This window comes from Paramormyrops kingsleyae, chromosome 16, assembly GCF_048594095.1.
Source record: "Paramormyrops kingsleyae isolate MSU_618 chromosome 16, PKINGS_0.4, whole genome shotgun sequence".
Classification (NCBI taxonomy): domain Eukaryota; kingdom Metazoa; phylum Chordata; class Actinopteri; order Osteoglossiformes; family Mormyridae; genus Paramormyrops; species Paramormyrops kingsleyae.
This window is the reverse complement of record NC_132812.1, coordinates 26,434,558-26,459,795: the sequence shown is the minus strand read 5'-3', so window position 1 is coordinate 26,459,795 and position 25,238 is coordinate 26,434,558. Positions and strand designations below refer to the sequence as shown.

Sequence of the window (25,238 nt, the reverse complement as noted above, 5' to 3'; positions counted from 1 at the left end):
CAATGCAGTGAAGCAGGTAACGTTCTCCTGGCATCTGCCAAACCCAGACTCATCCATCAGACTGCCAGACAGAGAAGAATGATTTGTCACTCCACTGAAAACGTTTCCACTGCTCCAGAGTCTAGTTGCGGCGTGCTTTACACAGCTCCATCTGACGCTTGGCATTGCGTATGGTGATATGAGGCTTGCATGCAGCTGCTTGGTCATGGAAGCCCATACCATGAAGCTCCCAGCTCACAGTTTTTGGCTTGGGGTTAATGCCAGAGGAAGTTTGTAACTCTGCAGTTATTGAGTCAATAGAGCGTTGGCGACTTTTACGCACTATGCGCCTCAGTACTCAGCGAGCTACTCAGTTACTTTACATGGTCTGCTACTTCATGTCTGAGTTTCTGAAGCTCCTACATGCCTCCACTTTGCAATAATACCACTTTTAGTGCAATACACTTACAGTTCACCATGGGATATCAAGTAGGGAAGAAATTTCACAAACTTACGTATTGCAAAGGTGGTGCCCTATGAGATTACCATGCTTGGATTCACTGCGCTCTTCAGAAAGACTCTGTTTCACAATTGTTTATAGACCTGACTGTATGGCCAGGTGATTGATTGTATACACCTGTGTCAATGGGTCTGAATGAAACACCTGAATTCAATGATTAAGAGGCGTGTCCCAATACTTTTGTCCTTATAGTATGGATTGTGTCTAATAGGCTGTACCAAACTGTATGGATGACATGTTGATAATGAGTCCCTTTGAAGTATTATGCCGGTCTACACTAGGAGTCAATAATTATGATTAGGGTGGGTGGGTAACTCAGATATCCCACCTCCATATTCAGAAGAACACAAAAGGAGTTTTCTGCTTGACTTCAAGGGATAATTAAAATTAAAAATTAAAATTATTCACGTTTCACAATAGAATTGAAAGGACTAAAGCCAGACGGTCGACAACATCATTAATCTTGTTACCTGACCAGCGATTTTTAAGGTTTAACCAGATGGAAATCTGTAACCATGGTGATGACATAATGGGATTTTGGGAGCCAGTGGGGATTTTACAATAACAACTAATTTTATGTGTCTTTTACATTTAGAAATCTATCTGAATCATAATATCAAAGAAAGTCTTAATGAAAGTTTTATTTAAAAGTAAAATAATCTCACAGAAACGTATTTTATAGTGTTTGTATGAAGATATTACATAACATTTATTTGTTGTTAATTAAAAAAATGGACATGCTCAGTAGGTTACATGTCCTTTTCACAAGGCCTTGCAATATTTGCTCCTAAATGATATCAAACTGAATTGTATGAAGATAATCCTTTCATTAGTGGAGGATTTTCCATGGAAAATGGGGCCTATTGAAGTTCAGCACAAGCATAGGGCACCATGCCTGAATTTTAAGGAGACTTCCCACACACATTTCACATAATATTGCTCTTTCTGATATTTGAAATTGTTGGAAGAAGCTGAAGTGTTCAAAATGCTCTTTTGGGAGCTCCTTTTGATTCTGATTAAATGGCTGTTGCACATGTCTTAACAATAACACCTTTATTTGCTGCCTTTTCCTTCATCTCCTCCTTTTCCTATGTGTACATGCATTTGGGCCTCAAAGTCAACCACTCAAACACTGGTCCTGAATGTGATGTTCCCATTAAAAAGAAGAAAATCCGCAGAGTAGCTCACCAACTTAATGGTAGACTGCAAACGTACTGTCAAGAACATGCCTGAAGTAATTGGACAGATGACTGTTTCCTCCAATCTTTTGAAGCATCCTGTCATTGTGGCCCTTAGAAAGGCACATCACCAAAACTGTATCAGACAAGCAATGAATAAAAAATCAAATGCCACTATCACTAAAAGAATCACCTAAGCAATTAAATAAAGCATAAATGGAACAACGGTTCTTAGACGTCAATGACGGTAATTCTGTGTCCACCGCCCCCCTCCCCTTGTGACTAATAACCACAGCTAATCCACTGTCCTGTCATCTTCCGGATGACCCTGGAAGTTTGTGTCTACCAAGTTTGTGTCTACTAATTTACTTAATTTACTTCAGCAGCCACTGTTTCAAACCAATATTGAGAAAATGCATAATCTTCCTATATTGCATACTGCTTTCTTACCTTCAGCCTGATTCCCTCCGCAGATGTCCCAGTCAGCACTAGAAAGCATGGATTCATGCTGAGGAGCTCTATTAGAAAAGGGACAATATATAGCAGAGAAGTAGGGGCAATCGCTTAGAGGTTGTAACCAAAAGGTTGAGACTCATGTACGAGGAATTGATATCCACCTTCTGATCAATTATCCTGAACACGGTTGTTCAGTCCTGGTGTTTAATTTGTGTTCTGAAGCACATCCGTTAAAAAAAATAAAAAAAAAATAGACCAGTGATCCGTCGACTGGCTGCTCCTATCATGATCAGATCCCCCATGATTAAACTTCGGAATGCCATCCATGCGGCTTCTGGGAATATTACGGGACCGTGGTTGCCTGGCAACAAGCTGTGTTTGCAGGAGCTGTGTGTGCTCTCAGTCTCACTGAGGGCCAGGAGCAGAGACTTTACCGTCATTCGCTAAATAGCGCCGATTGTACCTGAACCACCGGTAAACACAAAGGCAGCTATTTTTTTCTCACCGACTTCCTTGTTCCTTCTATTCTGCTGCCCCGGGCTGACATGTTTCCCAGAAGTGTGCTAGATCAAAGCGTTGCTTGGCATTTCTTCTTTAGCATACTGGTGGTAATGGTGCGAGATGCTCTAAGTATTTATGAGCGGCCTTGCAGATCTCACAGAGGCACTTACACTCTCCGCACGGTGGTGCTGTCCTCTGCGGAAAGAACTGCAACTGGGTATTCAGGAGCTTCTTTGGTACGGAAGGCGGTTCCTCTGAATTGCTGTTGCAGTCAAAAAGTTCTTACTGAAACTGAAATGCATAGCTGGCAGTGAATGGAAAGATGTAAATAACACAATTCACATTCCAATGAGACGATTATATAATTTCAGATTTATGAGTCCCTAAGGTGGGCATGGAAAACGCTTAATTTGAAATTAGGTCTAGAGATTTAAACATTTATGGGTCTTGTGTTTTTAAAGAAGTCGGAGAGAGCACAGCCTTGCAAATTGCTTTAACGCCAATCCAGCTACATGGCAGTGTCTGACTGCCAGTGAAGGGTGGTGCCCCTAGATGCCATCGCCAGCATAAAACTACTGCATAAATACACAGGCAGCCAAACACAGAGTAAGGGAGGTGTATACCTCATGAAATAAAAGCCACATTCTTACCACACTGCACCCCTAAACACAGCCAGCAAATGAGTGACGTAGCAGAATATAGCTAATTCACATTTCCATGGGTTTGGGGGCCGTCTCAAAGGGAACAAGGCCACCATCATCTGTTAAAACAATCAGTCACTAAATTAGCAGAGAATCTTGTTTTTCTTAGGCCTGTATTAATAACTGTATTTTTTCGGGAGAGGGGGGTATGGTCCTTGGGGAGTGAGGCTTGAGTCCCCTTTGTGGCAAAATAAACTCTTAAGAATTTAGCATGGTATCTCAGATCTCTTTCTAGCACGGTGCAGTTTGCAGCATATGGTAGCAGTTCAGCCCGAGGTCTGATAGAACCCTGGGGATGTGAGGGAACCACTGAAGGCCTGAGAAAGTTCTTCGATATGCTTTCTCAGGTGGGACTCAGAGCTTAGCACGAATGAGCCCATCACATCTCAATGCAACGTCTCATACCTGAACTCAACAGCCTCAATGAAATCTTGACATTCCACCTCCTGTTTTGCAAATTCTGTATGAATAGGTGGTACTTGGAGAACAAATGAAAAGCTTTAATCAATAGAGGGAAGCACAGGAATTGCAATCAAATAGGTGTTTGCTGCTTACACCTCAATGCTGGCATCCTGATGTGCTCTGCGCTCTTGGCTCACTGGTGTGAATGATTTAAAGAACATTTTCTGAACGTGGGCTGGTAGGGTGGGGAGGGGCACGCTGGCAGTAATGAGATCGTGTGAAGGACTACGTCAGAGGCAGCGGCACCTCATTGAGAAACCACCGACTATGTAATTTTACATTCAGCAGCAATTAAAATAAACGGTAATGCTTTACATTAACTGTACCTTTGTAATGCTTTTGTAATGCTTTCATAGAACATTCAGTGCACCTTCATAATGCATTCATAGAACATTTATTACGCCGTCATAATACATTCATATAACATTTTTTACACCGTCATAATGCATTCATAGAACATTCAAAAGCAACTTGTAGCTATACCTTAATATCGTAACATGCCTTAACAGCTTTAATATGCATTAATAACAAACTTAATATGATGATAACAATGTATATTAAAGCTGATAAGGTATGTTAGGATATCAAGGTAAACTTATATGTTCCTTATGAATTATGAAGGTGCAATGAATGTCCTACAAATTCATAATCATGGTGCTGATGTAAAGTGTTACCTAATAAACTAATTCTGCAGCTTGCACTTTAAATATTTCCTCAGATGTTTCTCTTTTATTATTTTTGTCTTTACTTTTCATACCCTTTTTATATGCTCGTATTTCTATGTTTTTTTTTGTACTCATTTTGCTAACTTTCTATATTTTCGTATTTTTCTTGTTTGTTGCATGGTCTGGATTAGCTGCAATTTCATTTCGCTGCTGGTGCACCAGCATTCATGCATGTGACAAATGAAAATCCCTTGAATCTTGAATCAATCTGTGTAGATGCAGCCTTTGATCCAACTTGGGCTGGCTGTGCATTCTGGGAGTATAATCGACATGAAACATTCTCATTTTGCCTCCAGGGTTCATCTGAGCTAATCAGTTATTGCAGAGCAGAATTGATAGATTATATTCATTTTATATTATATGCCATCATAAGAAACACATCTCTATTGTTCCAACCCACAGTATTTATAGTAGTAACACCACAGTCCTGATTTTTTTGTCAGAAGTTGTTCAGCTTTTACAGCAGCCATCGTGGCAATAAATCCTAGACCTCTATCTGTTTTTCTGGGTGAAAATAAATGTCAACGTTTAATGCCCCAGAGAAACAGAACCTTCATATTGATTTGTTTTGCTTTTGTCTTCACAGCTTATAAGGAATTTGAAGAAAACTCATTTTGACTTGGCGAGCAGAGGGTCCTCCCTATCAAAATTGCTCACATGGAGAAATAATCACATTAGGGGAAGAGCGATAGTGGAACAGATAAGAGATACAAATGTAGGAAAGACTGATTATCTTGGAGATTGGAGAATGGAACCTCTGCCATATTTTAAGTGGTGCTCTCAACGTTGATTGATGCAAGACTGATTGGCGCTTTGTACTTTGAGGAGAATTAAACTGTTTTGGTATTTAAGAAGTTATCTTCTTTTCTGGATAAAGCTTGAGTAAACAAATTGTATGTCATGTACATTGATATTTCAGATGTGCTTTTGTGTGTATGCGTCTCTTTCTGTGTGTGTGTCTTTTTTTGGGTGTCTGTGTGTGTGTGTGCATTTGTGTGTGTGTGTGTGTATGTGTCTGTTTCTGTGTGTGTGTGCGTGTGTGTCTGTGTGTGTGTAGAGTACTCCAGGTAGGCTATTGAACAAGAAAGAGAAACACAAATCTATTACAAATGCTATGCAAGGACAATTGTTGTCCAAAAACATTGTGGCATGTATACTGTACGAGTATCAGTACGTTCTACTTCCATTCTTTGAGGAAATTTCTATAAATAGTGCTATTTTATTTCATTTGTTTGATAAATGAATGTAATGTCCTTTTCCAAAGTTCAACAAAAGGTAAAAAAGAAAAAATTAATTACTTAAGCAAGTCATTTTTCCTGAAGGGTCCTCACCAAGGCTTTCTGTAGCTCTAATTTGCTGCCTCAGTGTTTGGAAATCAAAGCAATAAACAGACACTTTAAGGCACATGCTATACTCTGTGCTGTCTTTATTGTTGGACTTTTATGTGTTCATTTCAAGGCCATGTCAAGCCTCGGGCCCCAACCTGCAAATGGTTAGTGATGCTTTTCACTTGGATCATCGGGTGAGAATGTGGTTCTTCACTGCTTCTTTGTGTATTGGGTGAACTAAGCCTTCTAAAGGGCAGCTCCACTGTCCATCATTATACGATTATACAATTATCATTATTTGATGAGAGTGGGTAAGGAAATCAGTTCACTGTAGTCAGGGACGGATTAAGGTGTACAGAGGCCCCTAGGCTACAGTAGTCTGTGGGCCCCCCAACCCCACCCCCCTCCGCGCCAATGGGGGCCCCCTGGCAGGCTGGCACACGTGGGGCCCCTAGGCTTAAGCCATATCTAGCCTGTGCGTTAATCCGCCCCTGACTGTAGTACCTGACTGCAAACCAAACAAAATGTTCATATATTAGTTAATGATTTAATGTATTTGCCATTTGCAGAAATATGAATGCAGGCATGTTGGAATGCTTCTTTTTACATATTGCATCTTGCTCTTGTTTGACACATATAGATGAGAGTGAAGCTTGGGCTCCAAGTGCAGGGTCAGACTATTTATCTGGTGCCCCCGGAGCATCTGGGGGGAGGGGGGTGGTTCAGGGTCTTGCTCAAGGGCCCAATGGATGTTTGACTATTCTTCTGAGGCCAGGACTTGAACTCGACAACCATCTGATCACAGGCAAAAAGGCCCAACCCACTGATCTGCAAGCTAGCCCCAGTTATTCATGTCCTCTTGAATTAATCGCTCCCACCTATTTGGAAGATAATATATGAAGGAGAAATGTCAGGTGTGTGTGCGTGTGTGTATGTGTGCATTTTTGTAATTATTACATTGTGTGGACCAGATTTCCCCACAATGTGATAAAAATCTATAACTTTTAACCTTGTGGGGACATTTCTTCAGTCCCCACAATGATAAATTTTATAAAAATCTGTGAATGCGATCAAAAACCTAAAAATGCCAAAAGTTCTGTATTTTGTTTAGTTGCTTATGCTTAAGGTAGGGGTTGGGTAGGGGGTATGGTTTTAATAGATGGGATTAAGGTTAGGCCCATAGAAAAGAATGGAGAGGACTCATAAAGATATGAATACATGGACTGTGTGTGTGTGTACATGAGAGAGAGAGAGAGAGCATTGTTGTTGACATACTGACATCCTCTAAGATTGATATAACAATCATAGGATAGAACACAGAGAACACAGAAGGGATGCACAACCACCTATGTAGCGCAATCAATAGGCAGATAGTTGTTTCTAGCAATACACAAAGGATGTTTGTGAGATAAAGTATAATAGAGAAAAGCAGCTGGCAAAACAAATAGTGCAATAAAGGTGTATTAAAAAACATGTAATTCCTCCAGGAGTATGTTTTTATTTCATCATCTTTATTAACATTTCCATACTGACTGTGTGAAACACAACACTGAGCCTCAGAATGTGTGGGAAATTGTTCCTTATTAACACAGTAAGCCAGCAACAACAACCAAAAATGGGGGAAGTGGCAAAGGGTATGAACAAAGAAAGGCTATTTCCCTTTGAATTACAAGGTATGGCCATTTACACTGTGGCACACTCACCACAAAGTGGAAAACATAGAGATAGATTAAACTAAGCATGAATCACCTAGAACTAATAAAACTTAGTTGGGGGAAGACGCAGACACCTAAAAACACACAATAAAAAGTCACATTATTCAAATGGAAATCGTGCAATTTATTGTAGGGCTGAGGATAGATACAATATTATTTTTTTTCATTACAATTGTTGTGTAGAATATGCACTGTGCATGCTTCAGTGCTCTATGCAGTTATTTACATACGGTAACAACTAGATGTTTTTAATAAAGCAGTGTAGGATAATTTGCTTAATACCTGGTAGCATAGAACAAATGGTAAGAAAAGCAACTCATGAATTTGCATCATATATTTTTATTATAGATTTTTTTTATTTTAAATAAAGGACACTTTGTCCAGTGTGATGGTGGATAAATTGGAATTTTCAGATGAGTCACTTCCTTACTGATAAGGATGTGCGTTACACATCAATACTGCACATTTTTATATTTTGAATTTGTTCCAGCCGGCGGTAACACAGCGGAACTATAATCGCAGCCGCGAGCGCAGGACGTGCGGTTTCCTGTGACGGAATGAGTGACGCGTTTCCGCCCGTCTCAGTTGGTTGCTGGCTCCGCCGGAGCGCTCCTTTAGGCAGGCAGCCTAGATTTGCTGTTTCTTTTCGATAAACTCCTGTGATATACTTTTTCGTCACTGTTGTCGTGGTATGACGTGCAGACATTAACCCTAACCTACTGTTGTAAGCGGCGGCTGTGACGACGGACTGGTGATTATGGTGTAGAGACGGAGCCGCATTTCCCAGAAACTGCAGGTAAACATGACAGACGGAGACTTCTTATCTTGTTTTAATAGAAAGTGTCACTTTTCGCCAATGACATGCCTGTATTCCCCTGGCTTTTTCACTACACACCGTATTGTACACTTGTAATTGCTTGTTTATCAGCGTAATAGCGGCATTGGGTTTACCTTTAACCAGTGTAGTATTAGTACTTGCGAGTTACCGACACAGCAAAAGACGCCGGGCTCCGTAGCTAACTGCTAGCTAATATTAGCAACACGCAGGGCCGACGCGACCCCGTAGACTGAACAGCTAATATTAGCTACACTGCAGGTTTTCGTGGCTTTAAATTTTGTATTTTGTACAATAACGACATGTAAAATGAAAAAGAAAAAGTACTACATTTTTGTACAGTACGTGCTGTTCCCTCTGGAGAAACACACACACACACACACACACACACACACACACACACGCGCACATATACATATAAGGTCATAACAATCAGACTAACCAGTTGTACAGTTTTTAAGCTAAACGTTCTGAAATATAGCCATATAGTCGTGGGTGGTGTAAGTTCATGAGGGAGGGCACTCTTTCCTGCCCAACGGACTGGGGGTTGTGAACGGACACTTCACGTCCGGGTTTGGGGCGTGTGCTGGGTTTACTGAGTGAGAAAGAGGACGTGGTTTTAATATACCAGATAAAATGCAGAAATGGGAGTGATTGTGTATCGGTGACAGGATGGGTGACCTGGCGTTCTCAGTCATTTCTGTTGGGTCAGTCAGTGCATTTTACCTCTGGGGGTTTAGGGACATGTTCTCGACAGGACTGAGGTTCCACATTTGTGTTTCAGATCCAGATGAGGGTGCAAATAATTTTTAGTTTTAGTGAATTAGACGTTTTGTTTTTGACAAAGGTGCTTTCGGTAATAATTAGGCAATTCAGTTGATGAATAAGTTGGTAAGGTCCCCACGTAAGCGCTGAAAATTAATGATAGTGACTGAATGCCAACTCAAGTTGACGTTTCTCCTTATCAACCTTCAGGAGCGTTACGTGGTAGCATTTAAAAAGCCTGTTTCTTTGAGATATGACATTTTATCTAAAAAATGACAGCAAAATTTCAGCCAAGGACATTAATTAAAAACCCTTCAGACAGTACTTATAGTCATGTCTAGTCTGGTGTATAGCAGTATAAAACACTGAGCTTTATAGGTTTAGCTCATCATTCTGCATTGACCTTGCCACAAATGGATATTTGTCATGGTGTTTAGAGTTTGCAGGGCGGAAATGTATTTGGAAATTCAGGCTTACACAACTGGGAAACTACTGTGCAAAACGGGTCAGATTTTTGGTTTATTTTTGAACAGGTTGACATTGTTGGTTGTTGCAAGAAGCAGCAATGAGTCATACCCTCTGTTGTGTTGGGTCTTTAATCACGTTTAAATTGGGTAGTGAGGGGAGAAAAAACACTAAATAAGTTATTGGGTTGCTTAATTTACTTTAAAGTGTCATAAACCTCGGAAGGCCCAGGAGTGATTGTGCATGTTTTCAGTTTTAATGCAAAATAACATGTTTAATATGTCATTTCATTTTGGTAGGTTAAGAGGATATTACAACCAAAACAGCTTGTATAGCTTAATGTGTAGGCTGATTCTTTGGTGACTAGTACGGCGTCTCTGAGGGTTGTTTCACCAAAACATGGTTATATGTTCATCATATTTGTAAGTCATAGTCTTTATCTGATTTGGTTTATTATCCATATTCCTGCCATTTATCCCAGTCAGGGTCTTCTAGAGCCTGTCGTAGGCAGTACTGCCCACAAGACAGGGGTATATGTTGGCAAGATGCCAGTCCATCACAGGAGACGCACACATACACAAGCATGCACTATGGGCACTCTTTAGCTTCACTACATGTCACCGGACTGTGGGTGGAAAGCCTGTGGCGTGGGGGAGAACATACAAGTGCAGCACAGACAGAGGTGGGATTTGAACCTCACCCCTAGGTGTATGAAGCAGTAATTCTGTAAAGTAATTATGGAAAGTAAAAGTGTAAAGTAATGATTCTGACACACCAGGCTCGAAGACTTTATGGGATTTCCAGGTAGAGTTAGTCTCTCATCCATTCTAAACTTTAGCTGTGTCCAGAACCAAGCATTTATGAGAATCAGAGGGAGTAGATGCCCAGCCTGTCATTCCCTGCCTGTTTTAACCAGTGGGGTCCCAGAAGGGAACTGATGGGAATGGGTTAAACCAGTCAGGGACTGAGAGGACATGCTAATGCAACCCATTGTGGATTTTACAGTCTCGCTTCTCCAGTCAATGCTTAGATTTTTGTTGACTAAATTTAGCTTTTAATTGTTAAACTTATTGTGCATGCAGTACCAAGCTGTCTTAATATCCCTGCATTTGTGCAAAGCTGGGTGTCCTTACTTGCCTAAAAATACTGGTTTCCATGTGTCAGACAAATGGTTGCACGTAACTAAGGGCCTCTCGCTAAACCCGGAATCTTGAGAAAAGTTTTATTTCTGCGCATTACAAGGTTGTCAAAGGACAGATTGCATCTTTTTCTTTTCTGAAAGTGGTGTCTTCATGCAGGTGAATGTCTGAGAGTGAGTCATCCAGAAAAAAAACGTGTAAAATGAACTTGTAATTCAAGTACTTTATTCAATTGTGAAAAAGTATGCGTCATTGAATTTTAAAAACATTAACAGGTACTTTTGGAATGATTTTATTTATTTCTTTTAAAAGTAGTTATGACAGAATTACAGGCTGAACTATTTTGTCTTGCACTATATGGCACGTCGTTGGTCTTGCTTGTTATTTTGCATATATAAGTTGTACAGCTATAACAAATGAAGACCTTTACGTGAGCCTCTAACAATGCCTGTCATGTGGAAACTTTGATATCGTGCTGGACTGGTCTGTGAATTGAACTTATGACATACCTCCAGATTTGTTGTCTGGGAGTAACTGAACACGTCTCATTTCTGAGGGATAAATCATTTGCTGAAAGCTTAAATGAAAGTTTGCCGCCCTTCCCCTGCTGACTTGCTGAACAGCCACCATTTCCCTTTATTTAGAAGCAGGTGTGAATTCTTTGGCAGGTTTCTTTTGCCGCCCTGTCCCTCCCTTGTTTTCCTGCTTGTGTTTCAGTCACCCAAAAGAGGGTGTATTTGTGTCAGGTGACACCTCATGTGCATCTGGTTTTCTTTCTCACGTTCAGTCCATTTGTCCTCTCTGCAAGGCAGAGGGCAGGAACATCTGGACGAGCAGTGGTCTCCCCCTATCCTCCACACCTTGTTTCTCTCAGCCTTTCCTCTGGTAGATGCTGGGGAACTGTGTAAATACAAACAGATTTCAGTGGAATTCTGGGTGTTTAAGGACAATTAGCTTGAAGCCAGGGGCAGCTTTCTCTGCTGTCCGGCAATAAGAGAGACTGAAAAGTTGGGTTGTTTTGAATCTCTGCAGAACCGTTTCGAGCTGTCAAGCTCATTAATAAAATTAGACAACAGCTGGATCCTTTGAGAGTGGAAATGTAACAAAAAGGTGCTTCAGGCCACCATTAACACACTGATGAACTCATTACTTTATTTACTCTGCGTCTTTATAGAAAAGTGTAAATTCACGTATTTAGATATCTGCTTTTACGGCTTGCTGTAATCTATGCTAACTGCATTATTGCAGTCGCTACCATTTTGCTATAAGCCAAGTAAAGGCCTTGAGATGTGGAAAGAGGACGTGTTGGGTGGGTTTGAAATGGAATTTCTGCCTGCTCCACCCAAACAGGCAAGGAGACCCACTGGCCTTGTGGCAGTTGGCCAGTTGCCCCACATGAGGAATCATATTATACTGGACTTAAAGTAACACTTGTGGGTCTTTGTCTATTGAGTGAAACACGCTGGAGGGAATGTGGCTACTTCAGTGAGCACGAAGACTCCTTTATTCTGCAAACACTCTTGCAGTTTGAAGGAACCTGCGGCTTTCCTCTTCCCCTCTGTCACAGGTGAGCGTGTGGGGAAGCCATGTTGACGCTGTCGAGCAAACTGAAGCGAGATGACGGCGTGAAATCGGGTCGGACTTCCGGCGGGCCCCCCGACACCTCGCACAGGGTGTCCATCCGGGACCGGCTGCTCATCAAAGGTCAGTTCTCACGATGGCGCCATCATTGCATCGTGTGATGTCTGTACGGTACCCTACCGCTGCGTTTGCTGTACCCAGGGAGGTGAAACAAGACCATACTAGAGTTAGAGCAGATAAATATTGGTAACTGCCATCTTTAATGTATTCGAAAAACACTAGGAGGGGGAATTGATAAATTTAACAGGCAACATATAACTGACAACATGATAACTTTGGTTGTGTAATGTACTCTCTTAACATGAATTTTCTCTACCAGCATTCCCAGTGGTATTTATGAATCTGTCAGCATGTGATTTTGTGGTTGGGTCTCTTGGGTTGGAGATCTTTAACTTAAGTATGATAAATCTTTTGTGAATAGTATATATTTTTACAGCCTTCCACAACAGCTGTCAGCCATTGCACACGTGATCTTGTGTGTGTTTAGATTTGCTTGTTACTGAAACACCTCATGTCAGTGTGACAAGACTTAATAGTTAATATTCAAACTTGGCAAGACTGTAGCTGGTAATGAGCCACAGAGAATTCAATGTATGTCACAAGAGTTCCTCCCAGTTATCAGGTTGGACATGTTTGCTTGGATCTCAGGAGTAGCTGGGGTGTCCAGTACATTGTTACTTTTAATGGTCTTCCTCCTCCTGTACTCCTATTAACGAGACACATATCGTGCCACATGATATAATCTGTTGGAAGCGGGCAGAGTTTTATGCAAGAAACGTGAATAATTCTTATATAGAAGCTGTATTTTCTTGCCCCACCCTGTATTCCACCTGCAATCGTTATTCAGTTTGTGTACACTCTTTGCAAAGCAGTAATCCGTCTGTTAGGGAACTGACAGTATTCTCAGAGTCCGGGGTGGAGTGAGGCATCCTTTATGTTGCGTATTGAGAAACAGCAGATGCTTCAGAGGTGTTGAATATGAATGTAAAATGAGGAGGAGATAACAGGAAGCGCGAGACACTGTCTGGTTCCTCTGGGGTTAGATGCTGCACGCTCAGACCTGTACTGGAGCCTCTTGGGAGTTCTGGAGTCAGCCTTTCAGAGCTCTCGGAGCAGGGGCTGCCTCTGTCTTTAATGCGGAAGGCTGCACCTACGCACTTAAAGATGCTGTGTTCACGTTTCCACAAAGGTGCTTAAATTGCAATGTTTCTGCCGCATTTTTGTTGCATAGCTTATAGCTGGTAGGGAGGAATTTTTATATTTCTGTTGTTAATGCTCACAGGGATGTGATTGTGCTTTGTGACAAATGGGACTCGTGGCATGTGGTCATTACGCGTCAAATAAAATGAGACCACATGGCTGACTGATTCATCAAGCTTTCAGCCAGCTCTCTCAGGTGAAGCCCAAGGGGGAATTGCGTGACGTCACTTAGGAATTTTTTTTTGGACACTTGTGGCGGTGTGGCCTGTTGTCAGTAAAGCTCAGCGCGAGCATCAGATGGGGGTGCGGGGGAGGGGGTCAGCTAAAGTGGTGCAGTGGGTGGGATAACAGAGGCAGCATCTCAGAGGTGCGGGGGGACTTGTGTCGTGCTGCGAATTCACGGAACCGACGTGGACATCGGGGTGTCTGTCATCCCGTTCTCTGCACCTCCAGCCTCTCCCATGCGCTCTTATCATCTGATCATGGCTGCGACTCGGAGGCGCTCCCCTCATGAACATCAAAGGCCGTTAGATGCCTCTGAGCCGGATTTCTACATGAAAAGACGATGTCTTGTGTTTGACGCGGCCCTGGGGTTCCCCTCTTCCATCACTCAGGACATGCTGTTTTGTATCAAGGATCATTTTGTCCTTTTCCACTCATGTTCTTCTAAGTTTAACTAATATTAAAAGTTAAACTTTTGTGGCTTTTTTTTTGTTTTCTTCATGCTGTTGAAGGTTCTCTAATTTAGGCAAATTAGACACAGCTCTCTGGAGGGCTCTTGGCAGATTTATCCTCGGGTTACAACAGCATGATCCATGTACTTCACTTTGTTCAGGCGGTCCACAAACATGCCTTCAGGCTAGTTGTTGCCTCTGTATTGCAGATCGCTTATGATTGTACGTTTGATTATGCTGTTTATGTGTCAGCTTTGTGCCCTGTGTCCGGCTGCACCGAAACCTTGCAAGCCTGGCCAGGGTAAGTGGTTTGAAGATGTCGATTGGAAATTGACTGCCTTATTGTATATTAATTGTATATTAATGTGTGATATACAGGAGTATAGAATAGACTGTACACAAGTCTGTGTGTCGGCCTCTTTGTGTCTGTTTGTGTCTGTTTGTGTGTGTGTGTCTGTTTGTGTGTGTGTGTGTCTGTGTGTGTGTGTGTGTGTCTGTGTGTGTGTGTATGTGTGTGTGCGCGCATTTAGCTGGGGACCCGAGTGCCTGAGACTGTAGCTCAGCCTCCCAGCTCTAGCTCCGCCCGGGCCTCTCCTTCTCGTACCGCCCCCTTCACTCAGGCAGATCTCGAACCGCCTTAATGCCAAGGCTTTCAGCGGCACCCCCATGTACCGGCGTTTTCCGATGTCTGTCACAATCTGCGTTTAACCTCTCGCCTTCTCTGTGGAGGGATTTCTGCAGCTTAATTCCCTCATCAAATGTTGCCGTGCCCATGACCTGAAATACTTCCCCAAAAAAACAACAAAAAAGGGCTCTGATTGTAAGTTGGGCAAGTTGCTCCAGGGCCCTGAAGTTAATTAACGGCAGTGGCAGTGTGTTGCTGAGACGTTCCTCTCGTTTGCACAGTCGGCACAGAGCCGACACAGCCGACTCGCTGGTCTCTGCCTGTCAGACTCTCGCTGGTTCCCAATCGCACTGCGCCCTGATTTTACATTTTTTTATTATTCTTGCTGTTGCGCTCCTCTTGCTTGAAAGAACCACTTCCACCCTCATCTCCGGGTGTTAATTTGCTCATTTATCACTTAGGAAAGACAAGAAAATTAACCATCCGTCGGGTCGCTTCCCACTGATTGCCACAAGCCGGCGGCTTGTCATCTTAATGATCAAGACTGAATGATTATTTCTCATTATTAGCATTCATGTGCTGCTCTGTTTTATTACTAATAATTAAGTAGTTTGTCTGCTTTGGGTTATGCTTTTGCTTTGATTCTGGGATTTTTTGGATAATCATTTTATGAACATTTGTCTGCCCCGTTTCATTAAAAAACAAAAATGATTATTGAATTACTATGACGACTGTCCCAGTTGATTCTGCGGTCCGTCTGACAGGCAGCCTTTCTGTCCTTGGAGCCGGAGATCTGCTCAGGAGACAATGGTCACATAGGAGAGGTCTGGAGACCCGGGTTCATGGCTCTTAGCTGAATCCATGTGCTGTTACTGCTCTCCCCTTTTATGAGGCAGGAGGACAGAGCTGCAGTGCTGGATAAGATGGCACTCAGCTGGCATGGTTTGGGGGTCTTATAAGGAGGCCACATGGATGCATCCCAAAGAGCTTTTCTGGGCACATCCGACTGGGCGGAGGCCCGGGGGAAGACCCAGCACACGCCGACGGTGTCATATCTCCCAGCTGGCTTGGGGATCTCTGGGGATTCTCCAGAAGGAGCTGCAGAAGGTCTGTGGTCTCAGTAACGGAGGACTGTGACATGCAGCACGTGTCCTCCTCCAGGAGCAGCAGTGTGAAGATGACGATGGTGATGATTTGGTATAACCGTAGACCATTGTGACAGGATGTGGTCGCTGTCTAGAAGGTGTCACAGCGCTGAATATGTCACGTGATTTACTGACACTGAATAAACACACTTTGTAAATGCATCCTGTTTTCCAAATGCAAGCCATGAACAGATAGTCCTGGTTTACGAGGCAGATTCTGTGGACTGGTGCTGGTGCTGACATCACCTCGTTAATGGGGAACCTCTGTACTGCTGCACAAATGTCACAGTGTGTCAGAATGACAGTCAGTCAGTGTGGAGCTCGAGCGACAGTCCATGTGTGCTAATGTGGACTGGGGGTTTGGGGGTGGGGTGTGATCGGCACCGCAGAAAGGCCTGGGGTGAACTGACCCACACGAATCTGGGCTTGGTCACCTTGGCCGGACTGGGCAAAAATGCCGACTCTGATGCAACTGCGGCGATGGCGTCGGCCGGGGCTGGAAGGGAGCCGTGGATTTTGGACCGCAATGCGCAGAGTCTGCGGGAGGCAGCCGGCATGCAAAAGCCCCCTAACTGTGAGTGGGATGCCAAGCACAGGACTTTACTACTGTAGCCCCGTTTGGGATTGTGAGGAGCTGTCAGTGAGCCCCAGGCAGCACTGCTGAGCTCAGCTGGATAAAACCTGTATTATTAAGCTGCATTATTTATTTTAATATTCTTTTTATTTTTTTTTTGCAGAAGTTGCAGAACTTGAAGCTAACCTTCCCAGTAAGTATTTTCCCATTTCCTTCATTTCACATAACCTCTAAAGTGTAGGACACTGTTTTACCAGCCATGTTCTGTTTGTGGGCCTCAAAGTGCCGATGTCTGGCCTCCCATCCCAATACCCTAAAGCAGTGGTTCTCAACCTTTTTTGCACCGCGACCCAATTTTTACCATGCCAGCTCAGTCGCGACCCTATAACCAGTTTATGTTTAAATTAACGCTGTGATCACTGCACTCTGCAATTTACGCCAACCAATGCCTATCGCACAAATCTGTTCTGGATTGTTTTAGTGTTCACTGGTTATGCACTAAGCAGTTGCAGACCCAAGATATAGAATTGACCTATATGAACGGGGAAATCTGATCGTGGATCAGTGTAGGAGCTTGCCGGTTTTAAAATGCTTACATTTCCAACTCTGCCTCGTTACCCTTTCCGAACTTGTCACGACCTATGAGTTCAGAATCACTACCATAAATCTGGCCGTTCACATCAGAGAAATACACGCAATCAGCGTTGTTTTGGCAAAACGATATCGTATGACGCTGAATCACCGCGATGATCGTGGTTTCGGTGTACCACCTGTGCAGGGTTCCTGAGCTGAACTTTTCCGTTTCTTCTGATCCCACCCACTATCTGATTGGCTGACATAAATGTGATGCCGCGGGATTGGTCAAGAAGACTAATTATGCAGCTACCACATACTTTGCGCCGTATCGCATGCATCTTTAAGTAGTGTAAATTAAAATATATTTGTGTATTTCTCTTAATAGTAAGTGTCATATCCGTGTAATGTTTGCTGTGCAAAGCTTGTGTTTCGTTAGTGTGTAACCATGAATGGTGTGTAAATTGTAGGCTTCTCTGTCTGTGCCAGTGTTGGTATTAAACCAACAGTGGCTGTTAATAAAGTTTTAATCGAGCTGTCATCTCCTTCATTAAAACCACTCATGCTCTCACTACAATACGTTTGTTTACGCTGTAGGAGGGTCTGCCGCACCGAACACATTCTGCGCCCTCTAGGGTCGTGGCATACAATGTGCAAGGTGGTAGCCTCGTTTTAACCGTGCCACAGATTGTTTTCACTGACGTGTTTGATTTCGTTTTGTCCGGATGTCGTGTGAAGTATACGGACACCTGAACAGTGGGCTGTCATCGCTTGTACCATACATGTCTCGCCACCAGGGGGAGTCTAACTCAGCCTTTCCATTCGGGAGGCTTAAGCTTCTTCAACGCCACTGATTTGGGGGGGGGGGGGGGGTGAGGTGGAGTGTGGCATCTCAGAGGTTCTGCAGTTTAAATGGTCATCTGTATGTCTATCTGTGTTTTTGCTTTCAGTCATAATGTATGACGTCCTTGCTATTAGGCTGATGATACTGTCTCAGAGCTGTGTACCGTGCTGTCACACATCTCTCCTCTGACCTGTCACTCTCCTAGGTACCTGTAAAGTTGCCTTCCCTGACGTGAACAAGCTACACCACTTCCAACTGGACATCTCCCCAGGTAAGGCGGGCCAGCCTGGTCCTGACCGGCTGAGGGTAGCTGGCCTTTCTGGCCAGGCCTGGGAGCACAGCAGCCAAGATCTTATCCGTTATACTCATGGCATGATGGTATGTTGAATGTCTCACGCATGTTACTGATAATGGGAATGAACTAACAGTTCAGTGTTTACTTGTACAGGGGGTGGGGGTGAGTCTGTCATGTGTCAGTTTGATGGAAGTCAAGGTGCTTTGTTGACGGTGTTTTTGCTGTTTAATGTGACAGGGACATTTTGACTTTTACGGATTTGTGTTACCAGTTATTTGAAGGTGCAGGGTGATGTACATCATGCTAATCAGCCAGTGCCTGTTTTTGCCTTTGACTCTTAATGACAAGCAGGACTAAAAAGGCGTTTGGTCTGACTGAGTAATCCCAGTCTAAAAGGGATTGTACTGGAAATGATTACCCTTGAAACGCAGAGATCCCCATTGCCTAAACTCTGGGTGACACTACCCTCACAGACAGGAGCCCAGACCTCCATGTCCTCTAGAGATGCACCAATCCGATATTCAGCTCTGTAGCGGCACCAATCCATACCTACTGGATGGATCAGGTACTGGCCATATACGACTGGTTCTCGTCCGATACTTACTAGTTTAGTTTTCGGCAGTCTGTAAAAAGATGAACACTTATGCTGCCAGTTTCTGTTTGCCATTCAGTGGGTGTGAGTGCAGTGACTTCCTCCCGCTCTCACGTCACGTCACGTCACGCGCGTACGCTTTGCAACAGGAGGAGCGCAAGAACGTCAGATAAGAGGGTGACGATCTGGTATTTTATGCTGGAAACAACAACTAGTAGCACTGCAATTTGCAGTCTTTGCAAAAACAAAGTTTTGAGAGGTACAAGTAACCTGTAGTGCAATGTTTCCCCTAGGTTTACAGCTTTGGGGGGTGGTGGGGGGGGGGGGAACTCCAGCATGCGCGATAGAGAGCAGAGGAGAATTGTGTAAACGCACAACCGTGTAGAGAGAAAAATGACAAGCTGCTGTTTAAATAAGGTAAATAACACAAGGCTATTTAGTTTGTTTAATAAAAGGACAATGCAGAGACCTGTTCTATAGGAAAAGTAAACTTAAATGATTTCTGTTGTGATCTAGCTCTATATAGAAAATAAAATTTAAATGAAATTAACTTGACCTTCAAAGGGGGGGCGGGGCACCCCCCCTAATTTAATGGTAGGAGAAACACTGTAGTGGAAAATCCCACTAAACAAAGTGCACGCAATTGTGTAATATGAAAAAAAGCATTGGATGATTTGGGAGTCACTAGCTTGGGCTGTTTTCTGCGTGTTCGCTGCAGCTTGTGATATCGCTACAAAGTGTAAGTGACGCTGTTACCAGTGAGATAAAAATTATGGGGCATTTTAAACATTCCCCGCTTGCGTATCCTTGCTTTGAAGATATTCAAATTGAACAATTTGTCTCTAAAATGCTTAAAACAAAATGTAAAACAAAAGGTGGAACAGAACGTTATGTATGTTTCTAGTAGCCTAATTGAAGATTTTTTGGCACACATTTTTTAAATTTGTATTCACTAGTTTAAAAATTAATATATAAAGTATAAATATTTCTATATTTTCTCTATTTTTTTATTACATAAAAATATTAAAATAAGAATATTAAAGTAAAAAGAGCTCTTGTATTGGAATCTGTATCGGCAGTTGTGTATCAGAATTGGATCGGAAATGAAATAATGGGGCTCGGCGCCTCCCCAGTGCCCCCCCCCCCCCCCCCTCCAGCTACAGAGGTGTGTCTGTTGATTTAAAGTGACCTGCAGATAGGCCATCATTGTCTTAAGCAAACTGCAGTTTGGCCTTTTGGAAGTGACAAAGGGCGGGATGGGCAAGTGCTTTGGGGCCGGGAGTCTGAGCAGTAAGCACTTTAAATGTGAATATGTGCACAAATCAAAGATTTTTAATGGACATGCAGTTGACGTGTGTATGAGAGGCGACTCCCCACCTTCCTGGGGTCGGCCACGGTTCGCCAAGTCACATGGCTAGCCTGTTCCCACAGAGACACTGTCACCTGCTGGTCCTGTCAGAAGGAGCACATGGTCATGTCCCCACAGATGGTCACGAGGCTTGTGTTTGTGAATAGAAGTGAATGCCATGGTTTAATGACCGCTCTGGTGCAGCCCTGAGCGCGTGAAGGCCGGACTGATGAATGAGTCAGCAGAGCGGCCCAGGAAACGGTCAGACTAATGAATAAATGTTTCAGTGCAGAGGATGCAAACATCTCCCCATGTCAGTCTCCCATTATAAATACATTGTCATTCACCTGATGTAATTTTCTGTTTTGTCTTGCAAAATAGTTCTTTTTTTTTTTTTTTTTTAAAGTTTTTGTTTTGTTTGTTGGCTGTGTGATGGTGTGTCAGATTTAGCACCTCTGACGATTGGGGTGGATGGAGCCCTAGCGAGGATCCCACAGGGAGCAGGATGTTAGGAGGACATGGTGGGGGGGTAACGATCCCCACTTGGTGCCCCCCCCCTCCCCCGTCAGGGGGAGAGGTCGGCCGATGGCCGACTTGAGTTTCACGGTGGAAAGAAGAGCGGCTGAAGAGTGAAAAGGTGCGATGGTGCTGGACGTCGCAAGGTCGAAATCTGATCTGGAGGTCACGCGTTTAAAAAAGTTTGTGTGTCACGGTACAAACTGGCTTCGCCTGCAGATCTTTTAGCCTCCGTTCTTTTGCGGAATTTTCTGTAAAAAAAAAGGCAGAGCAGAGTGTGTGCGTGTGCGTTTGTGTGTGTACGTACATATACATAGAGAGAGAGAAAATGAATTTTCTCTATGGTTGGAAGGCACTGATAAGTATAGCACACATTTCTGCCCCAATAAGTGTGTACCTCTTGTCTTGTACACCTGTCCAGATTGTTGTGTGTCTGTTTTCATCTGCGGAGCTGTCGGAATATCTTAGCGATGTGAGGAGACTGCCCAGGAAATGCCTTAAGCCAAGGGCATCTGAATTACTTTGGGGTGTCCAATGTCACGTCTCATCATACTTCTGTCCCTTATATGTACGTCGCCAGTTCCGCCTGGAGGTCGACCGTGATGCAGTTCACTGCACATTGTACCGTCTCTAATTGTGTGTATGACAAATAAAACTTTGAACTTGAACTTGGATGAGCAGGGTGAGAGTGCAGATTATTTCCGGCATAGATTCCATCACCGCTCCCCACTGGCTGCTGGCTGTGAAGGCATTTTACTGACAGGTGTCGACTCGGGTAGAATTATCGCATGTGCTAAAAAGAAGGAATAAGGTAGCAATCTAAGAAGACATCAATCCTGCAGTGATTCATGTGCAGTGATTCATGTGCAGTGATTCATGTGCAGTGATTCATGTGCAGCTCATGTGAAACGCTTGGCAGGGCGGCCCACTGGGCAGTACTGCTGCCTCACATCTCCACAGTTGGGGGTTTGAATCCAGATGCGATGCACTGAGGCTAATTGGCACGTCTGAATCGCCCGTAGTGTGTTTATATGGGCCGAGATGAGGGCGAATGCTGTCCAAGGTACCCCCCTGCAGTGAGACAGGCCCCAACCCCCCAGTCCCCACCCCCCTGTCCAAAATAAGCAGTGGGAAGATGGATGGATTCTTTGGTATGTCAACGGATTGTGAAAGTGGTGCAAGCAGCATAAATGTGCCAGGTATGGAAGTGATACTGTCATATTTTGGGTTTTTTTACTCAAGGACAGGAAGTACCGATTTAAAGTGAAATATTCAGCAGAATTCCCTCCTCTTTACTGCATAATATCGGTCTGCTCCGGTTAATCAGGATTCTTAGAGGAAAGTTTTTTTTTTTTCCTTTTTAAATGAAACATGCCTGTTTTCCGATAGAGGAGGATGAATGCTGTGGAGAATGCCGGAGACTTGATGTCTGGGAAGTGTGAGGCGTCCGTCGGTGGAAGCGCCGCGCGGGGGTGTTCCACCGGGCTGCGCCGTTATTAACAAGGCAGCTCCTCCAGCTTGCTGCGGCAGCGGCCGGCCAGCCACCCCCCCCCCCCCCCCCCCCCCCCGCGCCTTTTTTTTTAATCTGTAGCATCTCCCCCGACAGCAGCTGCGCGGTGACGCCCTGTAGCCCTGTAGCCCTGTAGCCCTGTAGCCCTGTAGCCCCCCAGTGTTTCCCCACCTGCTCCCTCCCTCTCATTTTGTTTTGTGTTTGAACATAACAACACAAGTTTACAAACGAGGCCAATCACCCCGTCGAGCTTCTTTGGGGAGAACTTAAACAACTTAAACTTAATGTAAAATCTTATCTAGCTTAGATTTAAAGGAACCCGAGGTTTTAGCTTGCACTGCACTCACAGGAAAACTATTCCATACTCTAACCATCAATAAGGACATTAAGGGCTTGTTTTGTTTTTATTTATTTGCCTCTGTCCAAGATGACCAGTCTGTAGGGTGCATGGTTTAACTGGCTGTATATAACTGGCCCCAGTGATTCAAGGCACCTATAGTCCTCCCTTCACGCTTCCCATCAGGTGGCCTGATCTGTGCTCAGCGTGCGGCCGGTGTGTCAAATGAAGTATTGCCATAATAGCCGACCCCTGGCATGTAAACAGCATCCCACCTACTGCCAGTGTAAAGCTACTTGGTTAGAGAACCTATTAAATCTCCTGTTGACCTTCTCACCGGCAATAAGGCTTGGTCACCCCCCTATGCTCTGTGTACACACAGGCGTGCTCCTCCAGTCTTGATATTGCCAGTTTTATTTCAACAATGGAGAAGGAGGAAATTGCCCAGATTTTTTCAGCCAGTGAGTTGTGTTGTGCTGCGGAATGGACATGATGAAAGGACGGACATGCGTCTGGTAATGGCGTCTGAGACGGAGGGGTGTCGTCTATCATTACCTTCCACATGGAATCAGTGTTTACAATAAGTGAGATGCAGTTTTGGCTGACGGCCCCTTGAGAAGCGACCTGAAGCTACCCTGCTGTGTCACTCACCCTATGGGGTGTCCCAGTGACACACTGGTGCCCCTCATGCCTGTGTTTTTAAACACGCAGCAGGGGACGGGCTACTTCCGGCGGCTTGAGAAAGGCGGACAGGCCTGGGTATGTAGCGTCAGTGGACTTCCAGTCCCCCTACTCAATGTTCAGAAGCATCGCTGATGGTTTAATGTGTCACTGTTACAGCCATTAGCTTTAATAGGTGTGCTGTTAGTGTTCACTGTCATCTGGTGTTTAGATGTGACACTATGGTTAATGTGGCCTCGCTCTGTGTGACTTTTCGGGGCCTGGGTGTTGCAGGATGGTTTGGGGGGGGGGGGTTGCGAGGTGAAGCTGTAAGTGGAATCGCTCCCATCATGTTTAGTGAAACATTTGGATTTGGTTTTGACCAATACTTCAGCACGCTTTTTGCTCAAAGTGCCGTTTGAAATGCTTCAGTGTCGTGTTTATTTTAAAAAATATAAACAGAAGAATCAGATGATATAAAACTCAGGGCAGCGGATCGCATAATGTTCAGGGACTTAAGCTTGTCTGCTTAAGCTTCTGGACGGACTGCCTGTTGTCCCATTAATCTGCAGTAAAATGTTATAATAGGCCATTATTCATTACCAGCTTAGAGACTTAATTTTGCCCTGGAGACTCTCACCCCAGTCATGGTGCCACGGGCTCTAAATATAATAGCCTTTAACTGGTCTGTGTTGTAAATCGTCACCCAGGAACTGGTCACTCCCGTAAACTGGCAGACCCTGTGGAAATGTCACATCATTCATCCAGGTGCTTCTGTGCTTGACTTTGGTGTTCTACAGGTTTGTTCTGCTGTGCAGCCGGAATAACCCCCCCATACCACCCCCCCACACCTTCCTACATCATTTTTTTTCAGGCAGAAATCCTTGTTGTGCTGGATTCTGTTTGCCTTTTTCATTCCAGCTTTTAGATTAAAACATTGTGCAAAGTTGTATTTTTGTTTGTTTAGAATTTGTGCCCAGTTTTGGCAGAACTCTTAATTTTTGAGATGTAAATGTATGTGTTTATGTTTAAAATCATGTTTTTGCTCTTGTGCTCAGTGGTGATAAGCTAATCTGCTGTCCGTTTCATTACCTGTCATCTGGTTTTGGGAGAGACTGCAGACTGAAGCATCGTCTTTTTTTTAACAAATGTGTTTGCACATCAAGGCAATGAAAGTCGTTTGAATCAGCTGCATGTCTGTTTACCCATCTTTACAGACTCAGATTAGGAAAGATGCTTTTTTCCTTCTGTACAGCTAATAATTAAGCCAGTTTGAGACCCCCCCCCCCCCGACATTGGCTTCATCAGCTGCTGAGCCGGTATACACGGGGGCTCTTTTTAGCCCAAAAATGTGTGAGGGATATTAGTGTTACCTGCCAGCCAGTAGACAGCGCTGGTCTGCTACACACATGCCTGACTGGAGGCCTGGATCAGCCTGTAAGCTGAGCTGGTGTGTGGTTTCGGTCACTGGGGAAGGGATTATAATGACACTTGCCTTCAAGAGAGGAACTTTCTGGGTGATCTGAATGAGCTCTTGGAGGTCGAGTTGCCACCGGAAACCTGGGAGAATAAGATAAGATATTAGTACTGTCATAAGCGTGAACTTTCACTGGCTGGCCGACATTACTTGAAAGCCATAGATGTGTATGAACATCATGCCTTTTTAAAGGTCTGTTGGTCCATTTGTTCTTTGTTAGGGCATTAAATCTAAGCAGTGTTAAGTATCAGAACAGAACCCATTGTGTCCCAGGGCTTAAGTTACAGGTCCCAGTCCCTGAGGGATAGTACGTGCTCCTTGATCCAACTGCTATTTCAAGGGAAATGCCACTCAGTAAACATTCACTTTGGTTTGAGGGCACTAGGGCTGGGCAATTTATTTTTATTTTTTTTTAAAGTGATATTTTAAGTCTAAAATATCCCAATAAATGATAATAT

General features: G+C 43.8%; 1 protein-coding gene across 1 annotated transcript in view; it reads left to right on the top strand.

The window, feature by feature from the left end:
* Positions 1 to 8,109: 8,109 nt before the first annotated feature.
* Positions 8,110 to 25,238, top strand: part of ube2f (ubiquitin-conjugating enzyme E2F (putative)) — a 42,017-nt gene continuing 24,888 nt past the window's right edge. Inside the window, exons 1-4 of the mRNA XM_023823862.2 lie at positions 8,110 to 8,361; positions 12,337 to 12,473; positions 16,792 to 16,821; positions 18,251 to 18,316. Of these exons, the coding sequence (XP_023679630.1) occupies positions 12,356 to 12,473; positions 16,792 to 16,821; positions 18,251 to 18,316 (214 nt within the window). The 5' untranslated portion in view covers positions 8,110 to 8,361; positions 12,337 to 12,355. The remainder of the gene's footprint in view (positions 8,362 to 12,336; positions 12,474 to 16,791; positions 16,822 to 18,250; positions 18,317 to 25,238) is intronic.